The sequence below is a fragment of the Furipterus horrens genome, unplaced genomic scaffold (genome assembly GCF_987537825.1).
Source record: "Furipterus horrens unplaced genomic scaffold, mFurHor1.1.pri manual_scaffold_1, whole genome shotgun sequence".
In the NCBI taxonomy this organism is placed as follows: Eukaryota; Metazoa; Chordata; class Mammalia; order Chiroptera; family Furipteridae; genus Furipterus; species Furipterus horrens.
Window position 1 is genome coordinate 92,657,720 of NW_028327171.1, and position 27,525 is coordinate 92,685,244.

Consider the following 27,525-nt stretch of genomic DNA (forward strand, 5'->3'; position numbering starts at 1 on the left):
GCCGATCATATATTTCTGAGCTTATGACACCTGAGAATAAGATCCTGGGTCCCAGAAAATTCACCAAAATAATTAAAAAACCCTAGTCATGGGGCATTATGGATGAAGTGATATGAAGCCTAGGAGTAATGGGGACAGGGGTGATGCAAATGAAAAAAGACTGGCCATGAGTTGATCATTGCTGGAGATGAAAATGGGCTCATAGAAGTTGACTGTACTGTTTAAAATTTCCCATAATAAGAAAAAATTTTTAATAAAACCAACTATTATTAATACCATGTACTTTACGACAATAATTTTTCTGATGAAGGGTACAAAAACTGGGCTAAAGTCCAAAGACTTCATTGGTTCACTTGTAATTGAAACCTAATCTACAATTCTAAATAGTATTCTGAGGTACCTTACCTAAAGACATGTACAATAAGCCAGACCCTTTTCTAAATAGTCTCATTTTATTATCATGTCAAAAATAGCACCCATCTAGGTGACTATAGTTATTCTTATTTAAAGTTTAGCTATAAGCCTCTTGGAAATAAAGGTAAATGGTAAACTATAGTGATTAATAAAATTCATGTTCTGATTTAAAAAATACCAAATAGATTTTTCCGGGCATTAAATTCTAATGTCTAAATGAACTTTGTATTATAATACAAAGAGCATAATATAACATAATGGACAATGTCTTTAACATGACTTCACAGATTAATTGTTTCTCATATGGTCAGTCCTTGAGTCAATTCCTCCTAAATATCAAAGGCTTTATACTTAGTCCAGGGAGCCAAAGAAACTCTTTTGAGGTCTATGGTAGAATAGTCTAGATATGTAGCTTTTTGATATTAACTATCAATTAAGAATCAGGGATACTAAATATGGAAAGTATATCCATATTTTTAAAATTGACTTCTCTTAGCAGAGCTTTTTGACAGTGGCCTAATTTAAGTCAAATTGGAATTTCACTTTCTGTTGAGAATTCACATTACAAATTACAGAAAGGTTCATAAGATTTGGATTTGGGCATGTAGGTTTTGGGATGACATTATAGTTATATATATAATTTATATGTATTTACATAATGTTAAAGCTTTCACACCCTAATAACTAAAATGAAAAGCATCATGAGCTAGCAGTCAGGAGGTTTAAGCCACAGTTTTATTTTTACTAGTTCATGTAGCCTTGGGCAAGTAACTAACTTTTCTGAGTCTTGTTTCTTCAACTAAAAACTAGATCATTCAATTAAATGTTTCAGTTAGTTTGAGGCACTAACGTAAAATGCTTCTTGGATTCCTCTAATGTCTATGAATATGAATAAATCTCAAGGTGTCATTTAGTCAATAAAGTTTATCTCACCAGTATTGTATCTGGATCACTGTTGCTGGTTTCAACTTCAATCAAAGCCTTACATTCCTGCACAATATTCTGATTCTTCTTCCTGTTCATTTCCCAAGAAAAGGCCTGTAGCAAGGTATTAACAAAAATATACAAGAATTAGCAGCAATCAATAGTACACATTAAAATACTTTCATTCATCCTCTATTAACTTCTATACAGAAGCAGACTTCTGTAAGATAAACTGAGGAAATTCAATTTCTGATCTTTGTTCTCTAGAAGTATATGACTTAGATAAGCATGTGTAAAGGTTAAATAGACTTCCGGTCAAGATGGAGGCATAGGTAGATAGGCTTTGCCTCCTCACACAATCATAGGAAGAATTACAACCAGATTTCAAAAACAAATAACAACCAGAACTGTCAGAAAATCAAGCTATATGGAAGTCTGACAATCAAGGATTTAAAGAAGCCATAGTCATCCAGCCAGGTAGGAAGTTCAGAGTTCTGGAGACAGGGCAGAGAGGTGGTGTGGTGTGGACAAATAGCAGAGGTGGCGGATGGTCACACATTTACCTCTGGTGGATAAAAATCAGAAGGGATATCCCAGGAGCAAGCAATCCAACCCCCAGGTGAGACCACACAGTCCAGGGTTCCAACACCAGAAGATAAATTCCCATTACCTCTAGCTGTAAAAACAAGTGGGAGTTGGGGCGGCAGAAGAAACTGCCAGATTTTTGCCACTTAAAGGGTCCACATGGTCTTAGGACATATGCAAACCCTATGGCAAAAGCTGAAAGGGCACCAATCACATATAGGCAGTAGGTGAAGTGACTGGAAACAGGGTGAGTGCCAGACAAATTGCGAGAAACCAGTCAGGGGCATTGTCCCCTCTCTGAGCCCTCCACCACATACAGAGCCACAAAGTAGTGAAGCAGGTTGCCCCACACAATTTAGAGTTGCTTTTGCTACATAGGCCATGCTACTAAAAGGGGGGGAAAAAGCAGCTCTACCTAATACACAGAAACAAACACAGGGAGCATGTTAAATTGAGGAGGCAAAGAAACATGGCCCAAATTAAAGAAAATAACAAAAACCCAGAGAAAGAACTAATAAAACAGAGATAGCCAATCTATCAGATGCAGAGTTCAAAACACTGGGGATTGGGATGCTCAGAGAAATGATTGAGTATGGCAAGAAAATAAATGAAGAAATGAAGGTTACACCAAGTGAAACAAAGAAAAATCTACAGGGAATCAACAGTGAAGGAAAGGAAGCCAGGATTAAAATCAAAGATTTGGAACAAAAAGAAGAAATCAACATTCAACCAGAACAGAAAGAAGAAACAAGAATGCAAAAAAAAAAAAAAAAAAAAAAAACAAGGATAGGCTTAGGAACCTCTGGGATAACTTTAAATGTACCAATATCTGAATCATAGGTGGTGCCAGAAGAAGAAGAGGAAGAGCGAGAAATTGAAGATTCATTTGGAAAAATAATGAAGGAAAACTTCCCAAATTTGGCAAAGGAAATAAACATACAAGTCCAGGAAGGACAGAAAGTCCCAAACAAGTTGGACCCTGAGAGGGTCGCACCAAGACACATCATAATTAAAATGCCAAAAGTTGAAGATAAAGAGAGAATCTTAAAAGCAGCAAGAGAAAAGCATAGAGTTACCTACAAGGGAGTTCCCATAAGACTGTCAGATGATTTCTCAAAAGAAACTTGGCAGGCAAGACGGGACTGGCAAGCAGTATTCAATGTGATGAAAAGCAAGGACTTACAACCAAGATTACTCTATCAAGCAAAGCTATCATTTAGAATGAAAGGGCAGATAAAGTGTTTCCCAGACGAGGTAAAGCTAAGGGAATTCATCATCACTGAGTCATTATTACATGAGATATTAAAAAGATTTAAGAAGAAGGAGAAGACCAAAGCTATGAACATTAAAATGACAACAAACTCACAACTATCAACAACTGAATCTAAAAAACAAAACAAAAAAAAAACTAAGCAAGCAACCAGAACAGGATCAGAATGATAGATATGGAGATAATTTGGAGGGTTATGAGCTGGGAGGGAGAAGAGGGAGAAATGAGAAAACGGTGCAGGGATTAAGAAGCATAATTAGTAGGAACAATATAGACAGGAGGATGTTAAGAATAGTATAGGGAAGGGAGAAGCCAAAGAACTTACATGCGTGACCCATGGACATGAACTAAGTGGGGTGGGGGGACTGCTGGAGGGAAGGGGGTCCTAGGCGGTGGGGGGGCAAACAGGAAAAAATTGGGACAACTGTAATAGCAAAATCAATAAAACACACTTAATAAAAAGACCAGGAAAAAAATTAAAAACCAGTCTGATGTTTGAAAATATAAGAACAAGTCTGTTAAATAAAAATTAAAGCTTTTAAATAAAAAAAAGGGTTAAATAATAACAGACAAGAATTTTAAAAAGAGTATCACAAGACATTGTAAGTATGAAATGAGTGGTGTGGTGGACTACGGTGCGCAACTGTGAACCAAAGGGCTTGTATTATTTTGCAAAAGATCTGCATGAATTACTGCTCACATCCTGAATAGATAATGTCTCATGAATATAAAAACTGTTCTTACTATTTGTGTCGGTGTGCTGGGGGGAATAAAATATGCATTCATTTCAAAATATCTATGATGGCTTTCTCTTGTTATGTAGTTCTTAATCAATTGATACTATACATGCCTAGTATTATGTGAGATATCTACAGCCATTCTTCTGATATTGAAAGGATGTCCTCGTACTTGAAAGGTAAGAAACTGTTAGAATGGAAAATTTATGATACAAGGAAAGGTCTCCTTTAATTGGAATGGCTGAAGGTAGACTCTTAGCTTCTTGAATGCAAGAACTGTATCCACGTCTGAGTCCTCAGTACCTGGCCCAGGACAAATGTTCCATATTTTGTTTGTTCGTTCAGTAAAATGAATCAACAAAGAACACAGAGGGAAAATGAAAAAGAATAAGAAGTTGCCGATGTAGGAAACAGTAAGTATTTTATTTTCAATGGAAGGCCTGATTTAGGAAATGGGAGGAAAGTTGTTAGGGAAAAGGAAAGTGGAATCTTCTGAGAAACACAGGGTGTGATAAAAACAATTCTCTAAGAAGAATGGGTAATTCATTAATTACTTATATTAACAAAGCTGAACTGTGGTGCAAATGAGCTAACTCATTTGCTAATTCCAGAGCCATTTTTATCAAGCTTTTGGAGCACATGATGAGGTTTACACTGAACACATCTGCCTTCTTAATTCCGTCTACTTAGGCTAATATTAAAATTAATTACACTTCCTGCACCTCGTCTGATAGTGATAATGCTTAATGTTGTGTTTATTGGACAGAATATTAAAAATTTACTGCAAATAATCCTCAAGTAATTGAAAGTTGTTTCAATTGCAGTTTAAAACCTGATTAAATTCACTTTTCAACAGCTTATAAAAAATTAAGTCTCCTGATCTATCCACCTGTTAGCTTTTGGTAACTATAGAATATCTTCTGAAGTGAAATGATCTTCTAAGAGTTGACATATAACCAGTCTCCCTTTCTTTACCCTTCACTTGCTAATCAATCCATTCTGATTTTCTACCCTCCTCACTCCAACAAAAACAACAAAATCCTTCCTGAGATCATCCCTATTACCTCTAAATCATTAAGTCAATGGACTTTTTTAGAGGTTTTAGCCTTTCAATAGAATTCAACCTCTCTGACTATTTCACCTTGGATTGCATTTTATCCTCACCTCAACCCTTTGCTTCAATAATAAAACAGATTCCTGATTTCTTTTCTTACTGTTCTGGCAATTCCCTCACAATCCCCTGTGCACACATCCTTGGATTGTAGCCATAAGATACTAACAGCCCTCAAGTTTCTACCTAGTTGTTCTTTTCTTCTCACCCTTACACATTTGGCATGTCCCCCTGGGAGTCTTGAACTGTGTAAGCTGAACTCACGCTCCTGTCCTCACAAACCCAGCCAGCTAGGATTCCCCGTTTCCGTGAATGGAATCACCATCCAAGCAGGTGCAAGAGCCAGAGATTCTGTACTCATTGTTAACATTCCTCTCTGCCTCGCCTTCTATATCCAGTATGTCACCAAGCTGGGTCAATGTTCCCTCCTCAAAACAACACAGAAGAAACAAAAGTATCCACTTCTCTCCTCTCCCTCACCATAACCCTAGCCGACAACAGGCATTATTTCTTCATGCGACCACTCTATTAGCCTAACCACTCTGCCTGCTTTCGCTCCTATCTCTACTAACCCTTCGTCCATATTGAGCCAAAGCAATCTTTTCTAAAGGAAAATCTAATCATGCTACTTGAATTTCTTCAATGGTTTTCCACTGGTTTGAGAATAAATGCAAAACCTTTCACCATAGGGCCTGCATGGTTCTGGTTACTGTGTACTCATCTTATGTCATCCCCTTTCAATCTTGGCCCATCATAGCTTAGTTGTCTTCATCAGGTACTCTATTCACCATGTTGCTTCTTCAGTAAGTGCTGTTTGCATTGCCTGGAAATGCTCTTTCTCTCTTTGCATCAATTTAATTGAAATTCAATCCTAAAAGTTCAGCCATCACTCTTTCAAGGAAGACTTCCCTGACCTCTCAGAAAAAAAGTCAAATTCTCTGTTATAAGTATTCATGTTACTATGCCATAAAAATGGTCATAACTGCAGTTTACATTTGTCTGTCTCCAGGTAAGCTCGATGGGGGGATTGGTTATATATACACTAAGTGACTATTTAGATGATATATATCTTGCATCTTATATATATATATATATACACACTAAGTATATAGACACACATATATAGCATATACATGTATATATACATATATGTATATACATACACACAAACATGCACACTAAATGGATCATGTCATTACAACACTTGGGCACACTTCAACCTCAATCATTTGAGTTTTTGCAGCATGCTACCTACCCATAAAATATGCCAACAAATTGCAAATCTTGATATCGCACAGTTAATGAGTAGAAGTCAGGGTTAAAGGATAAAACTAACTTTTATACAGAATATTACTAACATGCAGCATTTTGGACATAGCATGAGTTGAATAAATATCTGCTGAATATATAAATTCATATTCATATGTATATGGTACATAATTCAAAGTAAAATTCTGATGATTGTAGACATATTCAGCTTGACTTCTATTGTCTCAAGAGAGATATAGAGCCAAAACTTCAAAGTTATAGGGAACTGGAATGAGATACCCAAAAACAAAATGAGAAAAGGTTGCTTTACGAGGAAATGAGTCTCCATCACTAAAGACCTTTAAGAAAAATCTATACACCATTTGCCAAAGATATTACAAAGAAATGTGTGAGATATTTCTGTAATGTAACTATTGTTCAGAACAATTCCTACTGAAGGAACAATGCCTAGCATACCTCGTCTCCCACAATGTATATCACGGTATTTCACACAGGGCAGAAGTTCAGTAGATATTTGCTGATTGAGTCAGTTTATTGCTTTCAGAGCCTATGGCAACTCATTTTAATATTTCTTATGATGGCCCATATCCACCCTTGAAGGGTGAATTTAATTTTGGAAACAAGAAAAAGGCATTAGAAGTTTGATGAACAAGGCAGATAAACTAGGCAATAAATTTTGGCTTATAAAAGATTTAAAATGGTAGTGAGCTAATAATGTCTATGATCATTTAGTACCGAATCTGGCACAGGGTAAATGCTCATCCCGTTGTGGGTACTGCTATTATTATAAACTAAATCTGAGGGCTCATCCTCAAAAAGAATTTAAACAATGGTAGCATTTTAAGTATGAAAGTACCATGATTCTTTTAAGAGAAACAAACTCATTTGGATATGTGGACATGCTCAGGTGATACATCTGTTGAAATCAGTTTCAACAATGAGTTAGTTGTACTAATGAAATTATATCCCACTTATCCAGAACCTTGACTACCTATAGGGGTAACTACCTATTATGGAATTTGGCTAAGCATTTTTGTTATAAAGCATGTGAATGCAAAATCCTCAGGTTTATCCCATATGAATATCCTATTTGAGTATGCCTCTCTTAAATACAACTGGTTGAGTTCTCCATACATTATGCTGATGTGCTGATATTAACAATCTGACTTTTCCTCCAAAAGAGAGAACTTAGAAGAAAAAATAGAAATTGGGACCTTGTCCAGGACACTCAGATTACAATGTGTATGCTTTAATTAGAATGCTTTAAAAAGGTGAAAATGAAGCAAAACCTTTACCAAATGCTATTTCCAGAATACAGCAATTACTACATATTTGGTGAATAAGAAAAGAAAAGGAAAAAAAAAAGAAAAAAAACCACCTGGGATCTCTCAGATAGTTTGACATTTTCTGGCAGGGCTGCTGGGCATCTCTGCTGTGGTTTCACTTTCTTCTGTGTAGACTTCATCATTTTAGACCCCGAGATGTACTCTACATCTGAGTCTGCCCCTTCGCTGTTTCTTTTCCAGCCTCTGTAGTTAACCGGAAGCTCAAAGGATGCAAAAGGCTCATACTTCAAATCTTTACCTGAAGACCTGATGTTCTGAGTTTTTGTACTTTCCTTAAACAACAAAGAACATGTTTTTATTTTCAGGTAATCAACTTATTTATAATTAATCCCCATTTCCCTTAAAACCTTATAACATTAAGTGATATTTATTACTAATAAAAACCTTAAAAAGCAGGAGCTTTGAAACAGACTTCAGCAAATGTATACTATTGTAATGGCTCATTCGGAATCTGATTCAGCAGAGCTGGGCTGAGTCTACAGATCCAATTTTGAGGATGCAGAAGACCCCGAATTGAAAATAGTGTGCTTCCTGACTTCTTCCCAACAGAAATTTACTTGCCTATGGCTCTCTGGTACATATTACAATAATTAAACATTCTTCATTTTAAAAAAAGTAAAAAAAGTTTCAAGACTGCATATCCTCACCAATAATTATTTAAGGGGTCCCTTTTAGTTTAGATGTTCTGATTAGTGGAGACTGGATAGTAAGAGAACCTGGTGGTTTGTTGAAGCATTACAGATCACATGTCTACAAGCAAGTTCAGGGCGCCACTTATCTAAATGTTGACTGGGGCTTATCAGTTTCATCATTTGCCAGTTAAAAAATGTGAATAACTAAAATTATAATAGTTTTCCATATTTTTTGTGTGATTCATGTAACTGAAATCTTTGTCTAAAGATTTAAAAATAATCCCTCTACACTTTAAATTTTATATAATAACAGACATTTGAGGAATGTCTTTAAGAAGACATTTAAGAAGCTACACCATCGTCTCTCGAGGCTCTGTAGCTTCAGCTTCACTGGAGAGGACACTCCAGCGTCATCGCAAGATGTCGATTCAACACGGGAGGAGACAGATACTGTGTCACTCCCGAGTCGGACTGCACAACCATTCTCGGCGGTGCAGATAGACTCTTAAGAAGCTACACCATCGTCTCTCGAGACGGACGGCTGCCGATGAATGTAATATGACATTCAGCAATCATAAGAAACAATGTAGGAATTACACATACAATGTATGTCTAGGTAAAGATATATCCACAGACAGAATCAATCACTCTTTCTGTCTCTCACAGAGATCTCTCTCTACATATGATTAAATATATAAATATATATATCTCTTACATAGTTATAGAAAATATTAGAAAAAATACATTAAATATTTTAATTGGTCATAACTTCAGAAAGAGGTGGTTTAAATTTTCTTATTTATATTTTATTTTCTGAGTTTTTCCTAATAAACATGCATCACTCTAAAAAGAAATGATGAAAATTTAAAAAATTCATTAGTGCTTCACTTTCTGAACCTCATAAACTGTGATGACATTTGGTCCTTGATAAGTCTTCTCCTTCATATGAGAAACCACACAAATGGCTCAGTCTTACATTAATTACTAACCTTAGATGCTGAAGTTTGGCAGGTGGGAGTGAATTCAGTGATCCTGCTTCTTGGTATAAACTGAGGCTATGGGAAAAGTCATTAGACATATGTGAGTAAAAATAACTTTTCAACTAGCATATTACAATAATTCAACATTCCTCATTTAAAAAAAAAGTTTCAAGATTGCATATCCTCACCAATAATTATTTAAGGGGTCCCTTTCAGTTTAGATGTTCTGATTAGTAGGACTGGATAGTACAAGAGAACCTGATGGTTTGTTGAAACATTACAGATCACGTGTCTTAACGACCAAGTTCCAGGTGCTACTATATCAAACACCATCTCCACAGGCCTCCACTCCCCTTTCTGGAGACATATTTAAATAAAATGTCCCCACTTTTGAGGGGTAGGGAAAAATGGTAGTATATTATACACATAGTCTACATCTTGCTCTTTTATTTAAGGATATATCCTAGAGATCTTTCTTTCTTAGAACTTAAAAGGCTTCTTTATCCCCTTTCGCAGCTGCTTTTTATTCTAAGGTATTGTTGTACAACATTTTATTTAATAAAACATGTTGATGGACATTTAGGTCTTCTCAATATTTTACTACACAAAATATGTCACAATGACTTATAAAACAGGTAATTTTGTAAATAGGTAATTTCATATTTGTGTGAGTACTTCTATACAATCAATATCTAAAAGTGAAATTTCTGGATCAAAAGGTATAGGCATTTACAGTTTTGACAGGCATTACTAAGTTGTCTCTACCAGGCTTTTTGGTGGCCTAGCATACAGTCATTCTTGAGAATATTTCAACGGCACTTAATAAAAAGTTCATTCTCTATTTTGAAAGTACAGTGTTTTATATATATATCAATTACATATTATTAATGTATATGTATTTCTAAACTGAGAGCAAACTAAAGTTTCTTATTACTAGTATGATTGTCTTTTTTCCATGTTATCATTTGTAGGTTTTGCTTTAGCTAATGTGAGAGATTTGTAATCGATACATCTTCATTGTGAACTAATGACTTAAGCCTAATTAAATGCCCTTCCTTACACTACTAGCTTTCCCCTTGAATTTCAACTTGTCTGATTTTAGGATGGACCCCTATTTTATTTTTGTGTTCCTATCTGAATTCAACCTTTCTGAATTATATACAGTGCAGGCATGATCTCTGCTATGTGATACAACCTAAAATCCCTTTACTAAGGTAAGCTTAGACCATTTATATTAACTGATACCATATATATGTTTGTTATTTGTTTTCATATGATTTTATTTTGTTTATATAATTTCTCTTAAGTTTTTAATGATACAGTCCATTTATTTTTGTTTTGTGTAGGTACTTCTGATATTACGTAGGTTTTTTCCCCTAGTGACTACCATCATAATGATAACTTTATATAATACTTTTTCTTAGTTCTTTTCATTTTAGACAGTATCTGTAAGTTTCCTGTTCTAAATAGTGACAAAATTTATTTTCTTTTCCCTCTTTTCTTCCACTCTCTAATATATATTAATATTATATTTGTTAGTGTTTATAGTAGTACCAAAAAGTATGCTTAAACTACTTAAATAATATATCTTAATTTCCTAGAACAGATGAGGCAAACAACTTACCTTTCACCTTTCATTCTTGACCTCCTGTTTGTGTTACCTGAATTATTACTACATTTCTAGGACATTTACACTCAGTTTGGTACCTAATGATACATATGTTTTAGTCTTATTTCTATAGTTAAATATAGTAAATGCTTATTTCCAGTTCTTTGTTGTAGAATTTTCAGGTATTTCTTGGCTGGTTCAAGTTTGACCTCTAGTTGTTTCCTAAAAAGGGATGATGAGAACAATGTTTCCTGAGGGTTTATTCCCTATTTTTAAAACTATTTATTTGCTGTGTTTTATTTTACAATGGTTTGGTGAATATAAAATTCTGGATTTACACTCCTTTACTTGAGGATCTTATAGTTTGCTTCACTACCACCTGGAGCTGCCATTTTTGTAGAGAATTTGAAGTCAATCTAATTTTTTCTCCCTATAAGTGATTTGATCTTTATGCCTATTCACCAAAGGTGCCTATCTTTTTCTTTACAGCTAAGTAACTTTACAAGAATATGCCTTATTGTTGACTGTTCTGGGACAATTTTCCCTACCATGCAGTGTACTGTTTCAAACATGTAGCTTCCAGTTTTATTCTCTTTTTGAAAACGTGAAAAGTTTTCCTGATTTCTGTCTTCAAAAATGTGTTCTTCCTTCATTTTAACTTCTCTTCCACAATCTCAGAGGGAAAAAAAAAGCCCATCATTTTATACTAATTTAAACCCTCTACCTGAGTCCTTGTAATCCTTCCTTTCTGTCTTTGCTGGAATTTTTCTGCACCAATTCAGCCTCATCTCTGCTGTGAACTTTCTCCAATTCCACTGGCTCCTTTTTCCTAGTCCAGAAGCATTGCCAAATTTCACCCAACCACAAATATACCTCAACCTTAACTACCCTCCTAGCTTCAACCCTATCTTTTCTGCCCCTTCAGTAAAAATTTCCTAAAGTAGTTATTACTCATGGCTCCCATTTCTTTATTGTTCATTGAATCCTCAACCCACCTGGCTTACTCTGTGAACTTTATCTTGCTTATGTAAGAAATGGCCTTTAAGTTATAAAAAACGATGGACCAAGACAAAGAAAAGACAAGCCACAGACTGGGAGAAAATGTCTGCAAAAGAAGCATTTGGTAAAAGACCAAAATGTTATACAAAGTTCACAAAAAACTAATAAAACTCAACAATAAAAAAAACAAACAATTGATTAAAAATGGGTTGCTATATATATGTACCTCTGTGTTCCTTGCAGCGTTATTTACAACAGCCAAGATGTGGAAACAACACAAGCTGTTCTTCAGTGAATGAATGGATAAAGAAGATGAGGTACATATACAATGGAATACTACTCAGCTATAAAAATGATCAAATATTGCCATTTGCAACAATGTGGATAGATCTTGAGATATGCTAGATGAAATAAGTCAGACAGAAAAAGACAAGAACTGTATGATTTCACTCATATAAAACATATGAAGCATATAAAACAAAACACAACGAAGAACCAAACTTATAGATATAGACAATAGAATGGTGGTAACCAGAAGGGAGGGTTGGACAAAGAGGATAAAAGGGGTCAAATACCAGGTGACAGAAAGAAACTAGAATTCAGAGAGTAAGCACACAATTGAGGAATCTCTGAATAAGGGGAGGATGATGCCAGACCATTGTGAGGCAAAGGTCATAGACAATCACCAGTTAGTTCTCTAGGACTGGATTTGAACCCAGGTGTGCCAAGGGACAACCCCACACTTGGAATTCAAAATCAGAACAATCTGGGTCCTGAGTAAGAGGGGAGATTAGGTCTAACAAGATGAGAAGCAGAGGGGAGGACTCAGGAGTGCTGGCGCTCAGAGATACAGGCTCAGAGGCCCAGGGTTTCCTTAGAAGGGACCAGTGAACATCCTGCCTTAGAAGAAAGTCAAACACTTGTACCAGAGCCTGAGAAGACTCAGGAAATAGGTCCTTAGGTGCGGCCTTGATACCAAGCAGGCTCTGACGGTCCCCAATTAGCATACATACTAATTGAGAATTGGTAGTACATACAGTTCAGATGCTTAAGGAATTTTTGTAGGGCAGAGATAAAATAGGCATATTTCCTTTGAAACCCAAATTAGTATTCCCTCCATTAAATATAATTTCAGGCAATACACCTGAATCTCTACTTATTTCTCCATCTCCGTGGATAGAATAGAAATGGCTGACTGATATGTGGCAAGACTGCTTGCCACTGTCAAAGCTACTTCTATCCCTCTTGGAGTATGAATGAGCTCCCTCTGGACTCACATGGGCCCTCAGTGGCAGCAGTTGGTCACTTGTGTGAAATCCAGGAGCAAACAACAACGGGCAGAATAGGCTGCGTGATGAAGCCAGCGGCAAAGCCTATTCTGGTCTCACCACAGCACAATGCCCCGAAGCCAGACCGTTCTGATGTCCCTCTTACTGCTGGTGCTGCCCCGGCTTGTTTAGTAAACTACAGACGCTGTTTGTCAGGTAATGTGACATCAATTCCTCAAGAAAGAATAAAAAAATGATTTGGAAGTTGAAGAGCTTTTATTAAACACCTAATGTGCCCCAAAGTGAGACAGGAGTGATGGTGGGAGGTACAGGAAAAAAAGAACACATGATGCTCGCCTTCAAGAAACTTCTAAACTAGCTTGTTATGAGCAATTCGTTTAATGTCTCATTTGCTATTCTGTGAGCAGAGGGCCCAGAGTGTGAATATATTACGCATTATCCCTTTTGGAAAAGCAATGCATCACCATAGAGAAATGAGATCCTTGTAGCAAGAGTAATAAAGTAAAATATTTCAGCTATAGTGAGTATAATAGCCTCTTGTTAGACAAAGGTCTTTAGGTGTCATAAATTTTAGATTATGGCAGTTTACGTTAGGAGGCTGAAAAGTACTCTTGATGAATAAATATATTTTCTAAGACATCTGTCTCTGTAGTTATACAGATTTGAAATCTCAGCATCCTACACAAAAATGACACATTAAAAAGATTAAACTGTGAATGGGGAAATGTGTTCACATTCTTCATTACAGAGCTGTATTCAGATATGCCATTTCAATAGGAAAACACAGCAGAAGGTTCAACATGTCTTTTCTGCTCTACGTTTACTGTTAAAACAACCAATGTGGGACTTAATCAGATTAAACTCTCATTTTTTTGTGTCCACGTGAGAACTACAGAAGAATAGAATGCTATTGCTGGAGTTCTTTTACAATAGGCATGGAATTTTACACAGGTTATTCATTTGTTGTAAAGAGTAGGAACAGGACAATAAAATCCAAATACAGTCTCCATACTATCATCCAAATGCAACACTTTATTTTGATCAAATGTAAGAAAATTTTTGTTTCCAATAATATATGCAAAGGTTTTAAGTGTAACCTATGTAGAGTCAATAAATCTAATCAAATGAAAAATATTTATTTTTATATTTATTTGTAAAGAATTCTCATAAGTCAGAGATTCAGTCAAGATGGTGGCATAAGCAGACTTGGCTTGCCTCTTTGCACAACCACATCAAAATTACAACAAAACAGAACAACCAGTGGCCAGAAACATCAGAAATTGAGTTGAATGGAAGTCTGACAACTACAGAATTAAAGAAACCACATCCATTGAGATGGGTAGGAGGGCTGCAGATGCAGAACAGGTTGGTCACATCCACGTGTGGTGGATAAAAATTAGGGAGATTTATCTCAGGAGTGAGGAGTCCCAGCCCCACACCAGAATACCCAGCCCAGGGTTCCAGTGCCAAGAAGATAAGTTCCCACACCTTCTGGCTCCAAAATCCAGCAAGGATTGAGTCAGTGGAAGAAACTGCTGGAGCCCCAAGAAGTTCCTCTTAAAGAACGCACACATGGGCTCACCTACTCAGACTCACCCCTCTGAGCTCCAGCACTGTGATAGCAGCTTGAAGGGACTAGTGGTATACAAGGAGAAACTGGAGTGTCTGGCATCAAGGCCAGCAGAGGCCATTGTGCCTTTTCTAAACATTCCCCCCACAGAGCCACAGAGCTAGCAAGCTGGTGCCATATCCGAGACTCCAACAACCTGGCTAACATTCTTTGAACTGCCTTGGAGATCCACAGAGACTCCATCACACCCAACTTACAGGCCCACCCAAGCTGTTTTCCAAATGAATGACTGGTCTTGGCTCATGCTTCACAACTTCCTAAATTGTATCAAACAAACAACAGCTGATGTCAGTGAGCTCCCAGGCCCAGAACCAACAGCAACCAGCCTAGACTCACAGTTTGGCTTCACCTGGGAATCTCCAAGCCCAGCACAAGTAGCAGCCATTTCAGATTGCTTTATAGCTCAGTCAGGATGCCCAGGGCAAAACGCAGGTGGGGACTGACCTTGGCCTTCACCACCTGGAAAGCCCCAGGGCCAGAGCACCCAGTGAACAGCTACAGACCACGTTGGAGCACCCCCATCCTGCCCCTGCACAGCTAATCCTCCACGGAAGGGGGAGGTTGGTGGTCAGTGGTCATAGCCAGTCGTTGCAGCTGACTGACCTGTGTAAATCCCTCTCATTGACCTGTCAACAGCAATCAAGACTCAACTACAAGAGGAGGGTATACTCAGTCCACGTGAAGGATGTACCCCAAGTACCCATCTTGGGTGATAAGGGAGGCTGTGCCACTGAACTTTACAGGACACCTACAAGATTAGATCACATTACCAAGACACAGAGTGAAAGCAGCTCTATTCAATACACAAAAATAAACAGAGAGGCTGCCAAATTGAGGAGGTGAAGAAATACGGCTCAAATAAAAGAACAGAACAAAACCCCAGAAAAAGAACTAAACAAAATGGAGAAAGCCAACCTATCCGATGCAGAGTTCAAAACACTGGTGATCAGGATGCTCATAGAAATGACTGAGTGTGGCCACAAAATAAAGGAAGAAGTTATACAAAATGAAATAAAGGAAAATATATAGAGAACCAAAAGTGATGGGAAGGAAGCCAGGATTCAAGTCAACGATTTGGAACAAAAGAAAGAAAGAAACATTCAACCAGAACAGAAAGAAGTAAGAATTGAAAAAGAAAAACAAACAAACAAGGAGAGGTTTAGGAACATCTGGGACAACTTTAAATGTGCCAACATCCAAATCATAGAGATGCCAGAAGGAGAAGAGAAAGAGCAAGAAATTGAAAACTTATGTGAAAAATAATGAAAGAAAACTTCCCTGATTTGGCAAAGGAAATAGACATACAAGTCCAGGAAGCACACAGAGTCCCAAACAAGTTGGCCCCAAAGAGGACCACACCAAGACACATCATAATTAAAATGCCGAAGGTTAAAGTAAAGAGAAAATCTAAAAAGCAGCAAGAAAAAGGCAAAGTTACCTACAAAGGAGTTCCCATAAGACTGTTAGCTAATTTCTCAAAAGAAACCTTGCAGGCAAGAAGTATTCAAGTGATGAGAAGCAAGGACCTACAACCAAGATTACTCTATCCAGCAAAGCTATCATTTAGAATGGAAGGGCAGACAAGGTAAAGCTAATGGGGTTCATCACCACCAAGCCTTTATTATATGAAATGTCAAAGGGACTTATTTAAGAAAAGGAAGATCAAATCTATGAATATTAAAATGACAGCAGACTCACAGCTATCAACAACTGAATTTAAAAAAACAAAAACTAAAACAAACTAAGTAAACAACCAGAACAGGACAGAATTATAGGTATGGGGATCATGTGGAGGGTTATCAGCTAGGAGGAGGAATGCAGAAAATGGGAAAAAGATGCAGGGATTAAGAAGCATAATTGGTAGGAACAAAATAGACAGGGGTGTGTTAAGAATAGTATAGGAAATGATGAAGCCAAAGAACTTACATGCATGACCCATGGACATAAAATAATAGAGGGGGATGGCTGGAGGGAAGTGGGTACCGGCGGAGGGAGGCAAAAAGGGAAAATTGGGAAAACTGTCACAGAATAACCAATAAAATATACTTAAAAAAAGAATTCTGCATAAGTCAAATGCCTTTGATCCTTCGGCCTTGTTTGGTAAACAGGTATTACATAAAAAATCCAGGCCTATTGGGAATTCAAAGATAAATAAAAATGGTCCCTTTTTCCAAAAAACTTAGTCTAATATAGGAGACACTGAATACAAAAGTAACTACAATACTAGGTAGCAAGTAAAATATGCTCAAAGAAAGACATGCATCTAGGACAAAGGAAATGAGAGAAGACTTCCCAGAGGAATGACATTTGTTTCCGACCTTGAAGAATGAGAGGAGGAGAGATGCCACTTCAGACAAGCCAGCAGGAAGGTAGGCCCTCAGGGCAGCACGGAAGCGGCGAGCGCACGTGAGGCGCAGGAGCAGCTTTGTGGGAGAGCCCTGCAGGGGGGAAGAAACTATGCCAGAAAGGTAACCAGGGTCAGGTAAGAGAGAGCGTGGATTTACTGTAAGAAGAGAAATTAACTGATCAGAAAAGATTAACCCAGAAAGTCCCAGAGAGTGTATAAGTAATATCACCCATTTGCACAAACATATTGATCATATAAACATACTACCCATTAATATTACATAAGTACAAATGGGTAAATGTAGAGTGGGCTTCATTCGCGGAATCAAGTTATTGTCTGTCTTTAGAATGAGAGCATCAAGTGGATTTAAAGTGATACCAAAACAAGGACAACAACAACAACAAAAAAAAAAAAACACACCACCACCACCAACAACAACAAAAAATCCCTGAATGGAATGTATCTCAACCTATGTTTCTTGTGTATGATCATGACACATCTGTCTTTGTCATACAATAGAAAGTAGAAGAGAATCTAAATTGTGAGCTACAGCTAAGAAAGAGGAGGTATTGAGGACTGGAAATGAACTCCAGCAAAATTGATTTTATAACTCTACTTTATGGTTTTAAATTGTTGTCTGGGTTTACTGAAAAACCAAAAAACAATTATGATAATATGCCAATTAGTAGCTGAGTAATTCAAGAGCCGCAGTGAAAATGGAAATGCTTCATTGTTTGGCCAGCAGGTGGCACTTGTCACTCAGTATAGAAAACAGCAGGTACTAAGGAATGAGCTGCAACCTCGCAGTTTGAAACAGATTACTCATTCGTTTACTCAGAAAGGGGAAAGTGGAATGGACTGTTTCAGAAGCACAGCTTATAAAGAGAGTCTTGGCTTGCTGACACAGCTTATCAATTATTGAATTTGAGCTCTCCTATGAGGTTTATTATGGAAAACTTACATTTTCCCACGAAACAAATACAATTTGCAATACATCAGTTTGTTTCCTTTATTAAATGTTCTCAGGTCCTTTTTGTATTTATCCTGTGATATTATGAGGTCAGTGCTAGAACGAGGCAAAAATGCAACAAATTCCAACTTCACAATTTAAAGATGTGTGACTTGATTCAAGTTATTTAACTTCTTTGAACATCACTTCCCTCAGCTGCCATAACTGTTGCAACTGGCTGGAATGTGGTGAGGGTTATGTAAGGTACCATCTGTTGAAATGACAGCTCTGGACTTAGCTCCTTCATTTTTGCCTAGAGGAACAGATCCAATCGTTGGAATACCTCTTTTATCGAAATAGTTTTCTAACTCATTATGAGTAATCTCTAACTAGGGTGTCCTGTGGGTATTGCTCCTAGAAGTTACACTTAGTCACTCTACACACCAGTGGGGAAAATGAGGGGTGGAGAAGAGGCTGTAGCTGCTGATTTCTAACACTAGGATCATAATACTACCTTGCCATTATTATACTCCTCCCAGTTGTTAGTGACAAAAACCCAGAACCATGTAATTGAAGTTCTAGAAGATCTTTGATTTACCTAGCCAACAATTCATTTTTTAGATCTGGACAAGAAAGTAAGAAATGGGGTGTGGAAATTTAGGTCATTTTTATACTAGCTCTGCAGGTCTGGTCAATGGACACGAGGCCATTGGTAGTGGGGAGCAAGGAGAGAGAGCGGGAGGTGGGCAAACCATAATTATGTGGTATGCATCTAATTATTTCTTGATATTAAGATGCTAGGCTTATTTCCACAAAGGGGCTGAGGGGGATGGGAAGGGATCTATGTCCTCTGAACTGGTGGAAGTAGGTTTCTATTTGAGTACTGCTAAACTCTATAAACCTGGCTCAACCTTTTACGAAAAAATTAGCTATGAAGAAAAAAAGAACAAGCAGAATGGGTGGCTCAAATCTGTTATTCCATCAGCTACCATCGAAATCTCTACTTCACTAATGAGTAAAACATCCAATCCTAAACAAACAGAAAGGTAATTAAAATTTTATGATTGGCACTATTACTTTCAAGGGTCAGCTCTGGTCCTTACAGGGAAAAAAAATCCAACCAAGATAAAAGCATTTCAGGGTGTGCTGAATGCCTTTACAGAGCTACAAGGAGTGGTAAACAAAATAAGTAACAGATTAAGACATTCCACACTGGAAAGATCTGACTTCACCAAATTGTTTACAAAGATAACTGCAGGCTGTGATACCTTTCTTTATTTCTGACCTGTTATCAAACCCATGACTAGAGGCTCTATAAAATTGTAGAAAGTTGAGCTGCTTTTAGGGGGATGGAGAATGCATAAGAGAATGTGTTCCCAAAGTGGGTCGCAGTATTTTCCCTAAAGAAATCCTGAGACTCCAGGCTAAAAGGGGAGGGTCATGTTTCTTTCAGTTGTGAATCTGGGCGGTAGCCGATTTGCAGGCAGATCCCTAGCAAGGTGGGAGACTAAAGAGAGTGGAAACTGAGGTAGAAAAAAAAGTTACCTTCTAAAAGCCCATGAATACACATAACAATAAGGTGTTAAGACTAGGGGGTCTTAACTCCCCCTCCCCAAAAGAGTTTTCTATTTGAATGAGCATTTTATGTCTTGACCTCTAGAGAGGGGTCAGACATGTGGACAAAGGCTGCTGGCCTTTTCAAGTTCTGTTTGACGAAGCTGACATCCTGTACAATTAGAAAATGTTAAATTTGGGTGCTGAATCCATAAAGTAAACAGAGATCTAATGACTATTAGAGCAGAGATTAAAACACTATATCTGCATGCCACCTTTTCCTTCACTTGCAATTGTCATGGTTACTGACATTATCTGATAGTAATGTTTTATTTATTGAATTTTCTTACTTAAATATGATTCTGAGTTTCTGTATTAATAGGCTAATATATTTTTTAAAAGAACAACTCTTTGTCTAGAAAAAATCTACCCTTAAGTAATAAATAAAAAGTCTATCCTTTGGAGTATACAGATTGGTGTCCCGATCTTGACCATGTGACCTTTACCATGCTGACTGACTAACCTCTACGAGGCTCTATGTGCATTCATAGAATGGAAATAAATTCTCCTATTCCTCACATGCACTGCTGTGTAATTGGACTTGGGTATCACCTATACACTTTTTTTAAAGAACTCTCCTCCCTGTCTGGACCCCTGGGGCACTTATCCTTACTTCTAGAACAGTCCTTAGATCCAAAATTAAAAGGAGGAGACAAAGGAGGACAGAAAAAAGAGGCTGAACACTTCACCTGGGTAAACCACATCAGTCAATTTGCACACGTGCAAACAACAGGTCAAGCATCAGAGTAGATTCTGGAAAGATTAATAACTGCTTACTTGCGGCTGCTGTTCCGCCAGTCGATCCTGATACCTTTGGACTGACTCCTGAAGTCGTTTATCTTTCTCATTTTTTGATGGTGAAACTGTGTTCATGGTGCCCAGGGGGATGGAAGGTAAGCATTCTTTCTGATGACAACTTCACAATCAACAAGTACAAGAGATAATTACATCAGGAGGAAATATGAAACTACTTACTGTCTGTAAAAAATTATTCACTCTACAAGGACTTACTATTTACATCTTACATCCAAAATTTGAAAATAAGAGAAGAGCATTGTACTGATGACTTTAGGTAATACATGACCTTAAATCTCCAATTCGCACGAAAAAACAGCTTACTGGAAAAGAAAGAGCTTAATCCAAAATGTGAAAGGTAGTATATAGTTGCCAGAATGAAACTGTTCATTATTTACTAATACTTCATTTACCTTGCATTATCATGAATGAGACCTTTTGCAAAAATGTTTTTAGATAATTGAAGCTTATCTTATTACTGCTAAACATTATTTCCCCCAAAACATTGGGGACAGAAATCCATATGTCCATCCACAATACACCAAATAATTCGGCTTCTGGAACACATGGATCCTTTGCATGATGACTCAGGATCACTGTGAAGACCAGTGACTGCTGTGCTATCATGTGCTCACTGACAGCCTTGGGGACAGAGTGGAGTCCTTTGCTAAATTAACTCCCCCAAGGGACACCCCCTACTGCAATATTCTTCTCTCCCTGCTGTTGTCAGTGTATCTGCTACAGTGATCACTCTGCTTCCCAACCTTATTGATGGACTGTTTCTAATTACTAGTGGGTTAGCACACATATTACATCATCAAGTAGAATTGCGTGTAAATGACAACAAACAGGCTGTGAATGAGGGCTTCCCTTGTCATGGCTACCAAAAAATACTAATGACTTCTGAGACATATGAATTGGAAGGTTTGAGGCCTTTCCCCCCACCCCTACTTTTGGTTTTGTGGCTACGTTCTGGGAGCTGAGTTAGCCAGGCTGTTGAAAAATTGAGAGATTATATTGTTCACCTCGGTATCAAGGCTTGGTAAGGATAAGATCAGCTCCCACTGGGCATGGCTTTGATTCTTACCTGGCTGTGTGCAGTTAAGGTCCAAATGTTAAGGTCAATGCTTAAAGCCTGCATCAAACAGGGTTTTCTCTGTTATGTAGGTACCAAAAAACGGGGGATGGGACAAGATAAATGATAATTAGGCTAGGAGAGGGAGGAGTAGGTTGAGAATAAAGAGAGGACCTTCTCCCATCTGAAACAGTGCAGGAAAAGTGAAGCATATCAAACCCACAATTTCTCTGTTTTGGGGAGCTGCAGCTTATATTTTTCTTGACCCCCACCAACAGAGAAGAACTACAATATAATCAAATTCAAGTACTACAGGAAAAAAATCCCATCTACATATGGTATTTGTTGTTGTTATTTTCAAAGAAAGGTGGTAGATAAACAAATGAGGGGACACCTACTATCTATGGAGCCACCTGCAGTGCTGAGAGAAGATATCTGTGGGGCGGTACCTATAAGGTTTCCACTTCATGGAATAAAAGAACCTTGTGGCATCATTTTTTATTCAGAAAAGGGAAACCCCAAGTATTGTTATTAAAGTGTGATTCATTCCCTTGTATTCAAAAATTTTTAGAAGCATATTAAATTTTAATACACAATTCAAGCCATAGATATTCTTTAAACCTCCTTTTCAAAATTCAGACTTTTGGTTTAGTCAAATGATTGTCATCATTTTTACTCTGCTGGTGATCCCTGTTTTCAATGCAGATAAACACATAGCATGAATGTAATGGAAGTGTACTCATAGCTATTTCTTGGGGACTGCGACAAAAATGTCTGACCTCCCTCTGTGCTTAAAGTGGAAACCAGAAAGAGGCTCTGGTGGGCTGGATAAAAAGGGCTCCACTTTACCCAGCCTGAGCCACCAACTCGGATACTACCATTTGTAAAATCATGTATGTTGTCACCATAAATTATTACGCTGGAATTAGGCTTTCTCAAATGTAAAGGATGCCTTCAGAAAGTGGGTGTGGTAAGACGGAAAGAGGACATGTTTTGCCTCAGATTCGTGGCTTTACGTATCAGCTCCTGGCATCCTGGACAAGTTATTGGAGCTCTTTTAGCCTTAATGTTTTCTCTTCTGAGAAGCAGAGAAACTCATGGGGTTATTAAAAAGATGAACTAAGAGAACATATGTAATTGTTGTGTAAAAGACAGCTGTTATACTTCTTACCCAAGTTCTTGTTACACACATTGTTTATTCAAATGCTGTTCATTGGCATTAACCCTGCTGACAATTGCCAATTAACTCCTGACAATAAACTATATTTTCTGTAAATACAGATAATTCTACTTCTCACCCCATTACTCTGTCCTTTTATTAATCAAATATTGCCCAATAAAAAACTATACTCCATTGTGCATTATTTCAACACACCAACTTTATGTGATTCTATCCTAATCCAATGACACACATTCATTCAGGGATTTGTCTAACAATAATCTATTTCACAGTATATTCTCAAAGTATGCCTAGCCCAGGCTACCATATTGAGTCAGAGGACTGAGTGAGGTCATCAGATCAGTTTCTCTTCCCCTGCAAACCACCACATCTACTTGCTGTCAGTGATCTCCCATAAAGAAATGTCAACTCTTATGTAACTGCCTTGGTAATCAGGGATTTTTTTCTTTACATTCACCAAAATCTCTTGCTGTCATTTTAAGCATATTTTTGTCATGATCTTTCCAGTGGATATAAAATACAGATAGTCAAAATTATGTTCATATAAAGAATCAATGACTTAAGAAATTATAAACACAAAAAGACTTCTTGCATTTTAGACTTTTAAGGTCCATCAGTTTTCTGCCAATGTAGCTAAATTTATCTTGGCTGTCACCACAAGTGGCACTGTTTTGATGTGTAAAAGAGACAGAATTAATGCAGCCTTGAAGCTATGCTCTTTGAAGGCATCACCACTGCTCAAGGAGAAGAGGGTAAGAGTGTAAGTAATGACAATTTAGAGATAAGGAAAACTGTAGAGGGCAGATTCCCAGTTCTATGCTTAGATCTGTGGAGACGGGCAAAAATTCTCAAGGCTTGTTATCAAGGGGTCCCCAGGGATCAGCGACATAGGAAATTGACCTTACAAAGTGTTCAGCTAGACCCAGAAAAGATGCAAAAGATACTATTATTACATCTCATTCTAGGTAATGGGAAGCTGAGTTTCAAAGAGACTAGACACTTGCCCAAGGCTTCACAGCTAATGGAGCCAGGAGTCAAACCCAGGCCGTCTGGCTCCAGGGCTACTCTCTAAAACACTATCCTACACTGTATCAAAAGTTCTTAGCTCATAATAAGTGATTAGATATTAACTCTTTTTTGAGGGTTGGGGCTTAAATCAATTTTATTTACATTTTCAAGCACAGGTCTTTCCACACTAAAAATAATTACACTGACAATGAAAACACTAAAAGTCAGACTATTAATATCAAACCTAAGCCAACACTTTGTTCCTATTTGGGAGATACTTAAGTTCCAAGTTAGGGCTGACATCAGGTTAGGAATCAAAAGACCTTGGCTAGTGGTTTCATCAACAGGTTTCTTAGCCTCTATTTGTCTTCATTTTTCACTTCTCTAAAATGAAGATGTGAGACTAGATCAGTGTTCTGTAAGCATGCTCCCCGAATCTTCAGGCCTTCTGCAGAGAGTAGGGAACAGATATGTACTTTGTCCCCCAGATTCCCAACCTCCGGCGCAAACGAGGACACTTCTGCATTTATCTACTTCATATATTTCGGGTCTGTAGCGAGTGTTCTCTGGCGGAGGTCGGGTGTGGGGGACAGGCTGTGCTGCAAACCAAGAAAGGAAAACTGAAAAGCCCCTGGATGACGTGAAATCTAAGAGCCCTGTCATTTGACTTTTTTTCATAGTTTCTAAATATGATTAACCTAGGGACTCTAGGTGGATGGGGCTTTCTTTAATAGCAGTTTCTGAATGTTTTCCTTTAAAAATTTTTTTATTTGCTCTTTTTTTTCAAGCTGGATACAAATGACCCAACAAGAGCTATTACCCTAATATCCATATTAGCAATATTGATTGACTTAACCAGGCCAACGGAGTAGGAGAAAACTCCATGGAAAAGCAAAGCCTAATGTAGGAGTACTTTTATTAAAAAGGTATATTAACTCTTCTCCCTCCCCAAACGAAAAAGAGTAAGTCTAAAAGGGCTTATAATAACACACTCATCAATATTTAATCAGTCTTTCCGGTTTTAGTCTGAACTTCTTCCTCCAAGAGTGCAAAGCAATGAAATCAATATATGACTTAAACAGAAAAAGCACATGGTCTAACAGTTTAGTCCCCTGGAGACACCCTCTGGATAAAACGCTTGCATGATAAGGCGCTATGTTGTGTGAAAATGAACTGAAAGACAATTTTTAAACACGGTCACAGTCTCCCGCCAGTGAAAGAGGACAGCTGTACACCCCAGCGTTTGCAAATCATTACATGCAGGTCTCTCTTATCTTGATGGAAAAGCACACAAATGAAATCTCTTTCCACAGGCGGCAAGGTGCTAGAAAGAATTCTAGGGGACGACAGCTACTAAGCTAAAATGTATCTGTAGCTCATATTTTTCAGTTTCAAACATGCATTTTAAGAATTAAAAATAAATAATTTTAGAAAAGCATCAAAAATTACCTGTTTTCCAAGAGGTTAGGATTATTAGCACAAATCCAGATGTCAACAGGTTCTTTTTCCTGATTATTAGCAGAAAGAGGCAAGACTCTCCATTTAAGGCAAAGATCTGATAATCACACCAAAATCACACACAAGAAAGACCACAATCAGAAGTCAGTCCATCATAGTAAGACATCAGGTTACATATACCAAAAATATAAGGTATCTTTTGAGCCAAAGACAGGTGAATCCTTGATCGTATTCCATTATACTTGGCAAACTAGTCTAGGATTTTATGGGCTACCCTAGGACATAACCAACGAATTGTTGTTGTTGTTGTTATTATTATCATTATCGCTTAAGTTGTTTTCAATTGGTTTCTGCTACTTTCAACCAAAAAAATTTCAGTAATAAATCCCTCTCCTCCTCATCTTAAACCAAATGAAGACTTCCAGTGACTTGACTTTCCCATTTTCTTTGATTTCTTTGCCCATTTCTCCCTTTCAGTCCCTCCTTGCTTTTAGGACCAAGGCATTCCATTCTCTCCAGGCTATTCTTAACTTTAATCCTGAATTTCTTCCAGACACACTACTAATGGCTCTTAAGTAAATGTTACTCTCTGTTCATCTAAAACGGAAGCAGTGTGCACTGGGGTGAAGAACCTGAATAGCTCCACCGCTTACTACATCTATAATCATGGGCAAATTATGACTATGTTTCAGAATCATCATCTGTAAGATGAAATTAATATTAGCACTTGCCTAGAAAGGTTACTGAGGTAATAATGATAAAAGCCAACATTGCTAGACATTATCTGTGATGGTTAATTTTATGTCAATTTGACTGGGCCATGGGGTGCCCATATAGTTGGTCAGGCATTATTCTGAGTGTGTCTTGTAAGGGTGTGCTGAATGAGATTAACATTTGAATTGGTAGACTGAGTAAAGCAGATTGTCCTCATTAATGCGGGTGGGCCTCATCCAATCAGTTAAGGAATTTTCCCAGTTTCATATAGCTCCACAACACTGGAAGTCAGATGCTGGCTGTACTTGCACACATCAGACCAGTCAGGTCCTGTTTGCATCACCCCAGGCTCAAGGTTAGGGAGGTTTTTCACTTGGCATAGTATAAATATCTACATTTTACACACCATAGCAAGCTTTATTTGTTTGCTTGTGTCCCTCACTGGACAGCAAAATCCTTGCAGGTAGTAGAGAGTGTCTTTAATTCTCTAACCGTTTGTCTAGTGGCTAGAAGAGGTACCAGAGGAACACACAATAAGTGCTCGATGCTTCATTGAAATCATTCTCCTGTTGAATAAATGTCCAATGCCTCTCCATTGTTTATCCAAGTAAAAACTCCTTATTCATGGCAGTCAGGCCCTCTAACATGTTTATTCAACCTGATATTTTGGTCTATTATTTATTCATCATTCATTTGTTCAGTAGTAAATTACTAAGTACCAACTATATATTTAACACAGCACTATGTATTAAAAATAGAAAGATGACTGTTTCTAATATTCCACCCCACAAATTTTAGCTGAATGTACACCTGATATTAACACATATTTCCTGCTACACCTCTGCCTATCAAAATTCTATTTTAAAAATCATGGTAAAGGCTACCTCTGCCAGGAAGCCTTGCTTCAACTTCCTCCTCTTCGCCACTGAACTCTCAAAGAACTTTGTGCCTCCTTTATATCATTTATCTTGATTTCCTCTCTATTATAACTGTTTTCATGGTTCTCGTAACCTCTTTCCCAGATCCTGACCTCATTGAAAGTAAGAATCAGGTCTTACCCACCATCTTTGTGACCCTCACAGCCCATTTATTAACACAATGACTTGCATATTTAGAAACTCACTAAATGATTGCTGAGCCGGATGAAATTCAGCACTCACCACACTGAATGATGATTGGGATGGCCATGACTTGTCTTCTTTGATACTGAATAGAGTCTAAAGATCTCTCTGTGTCCTTGTTATTCTGGCATCCAAACTCATTCCAAAACAATGTTAGATTCCTATTACCTAGAAAACAAAGCATGTAAAGAGTAATAAAAGAAAATTAACAAGATTAAGATGACAAGCAAAGTGTAAATGTAAACTCATGTACTGTACAGTATGATCTCAGCTATGTAAAAACTAATACACAGAAATAAGAGATTAAAGTATTAATGTTGGTTTTCTCTGAGTATGGGTGAAATTTGTTTTCTGCTTTATATTTTCTTACATTTTCCAATCTGTATATAATAAATATTCAATATCTTTATAATACAACTAAACACAATAGCAGTGATATGTGTGTGTGTGTTTGCAATAAAATATATTG

At 37.4% G+C, this 27,525-nt stretch overlaps 1 protein-coding gene across 1 annotated transcript in view; it reads right to left on the reverse strand.

Annotated features, from left to right (window-relative positions):
- The window catches only part of MORC1 (MORC family CW-type zinc finger 1), a 151,935-nt gene that overhangs the window by 38,565 nt on the left and 85,845 nt on the right, over positions 1–27,525 (reverse strand). Inside the window, 8 exon segments of the mRNA XM_090286818.1 lie at positions 1,348–1,452; positions 5,528–5,551; positions 7,424–7,450; positions 7,686–7,928; positions 9,278–9,343; positions 20,483–20,621; positions 25,213–25,318; positions 27,096–27,224. Of these exon segments, the coding sequence (XP_090142944.1) occupies positions 1,348–1,452; positions 5,528–5,551; positions 7,424–7,450; positions 7,686–7,928; positions 9,278–9,343; positions 20,483–20,621; positions 25,213–25,318; positions 27,096–27,224 (839 nt within the window).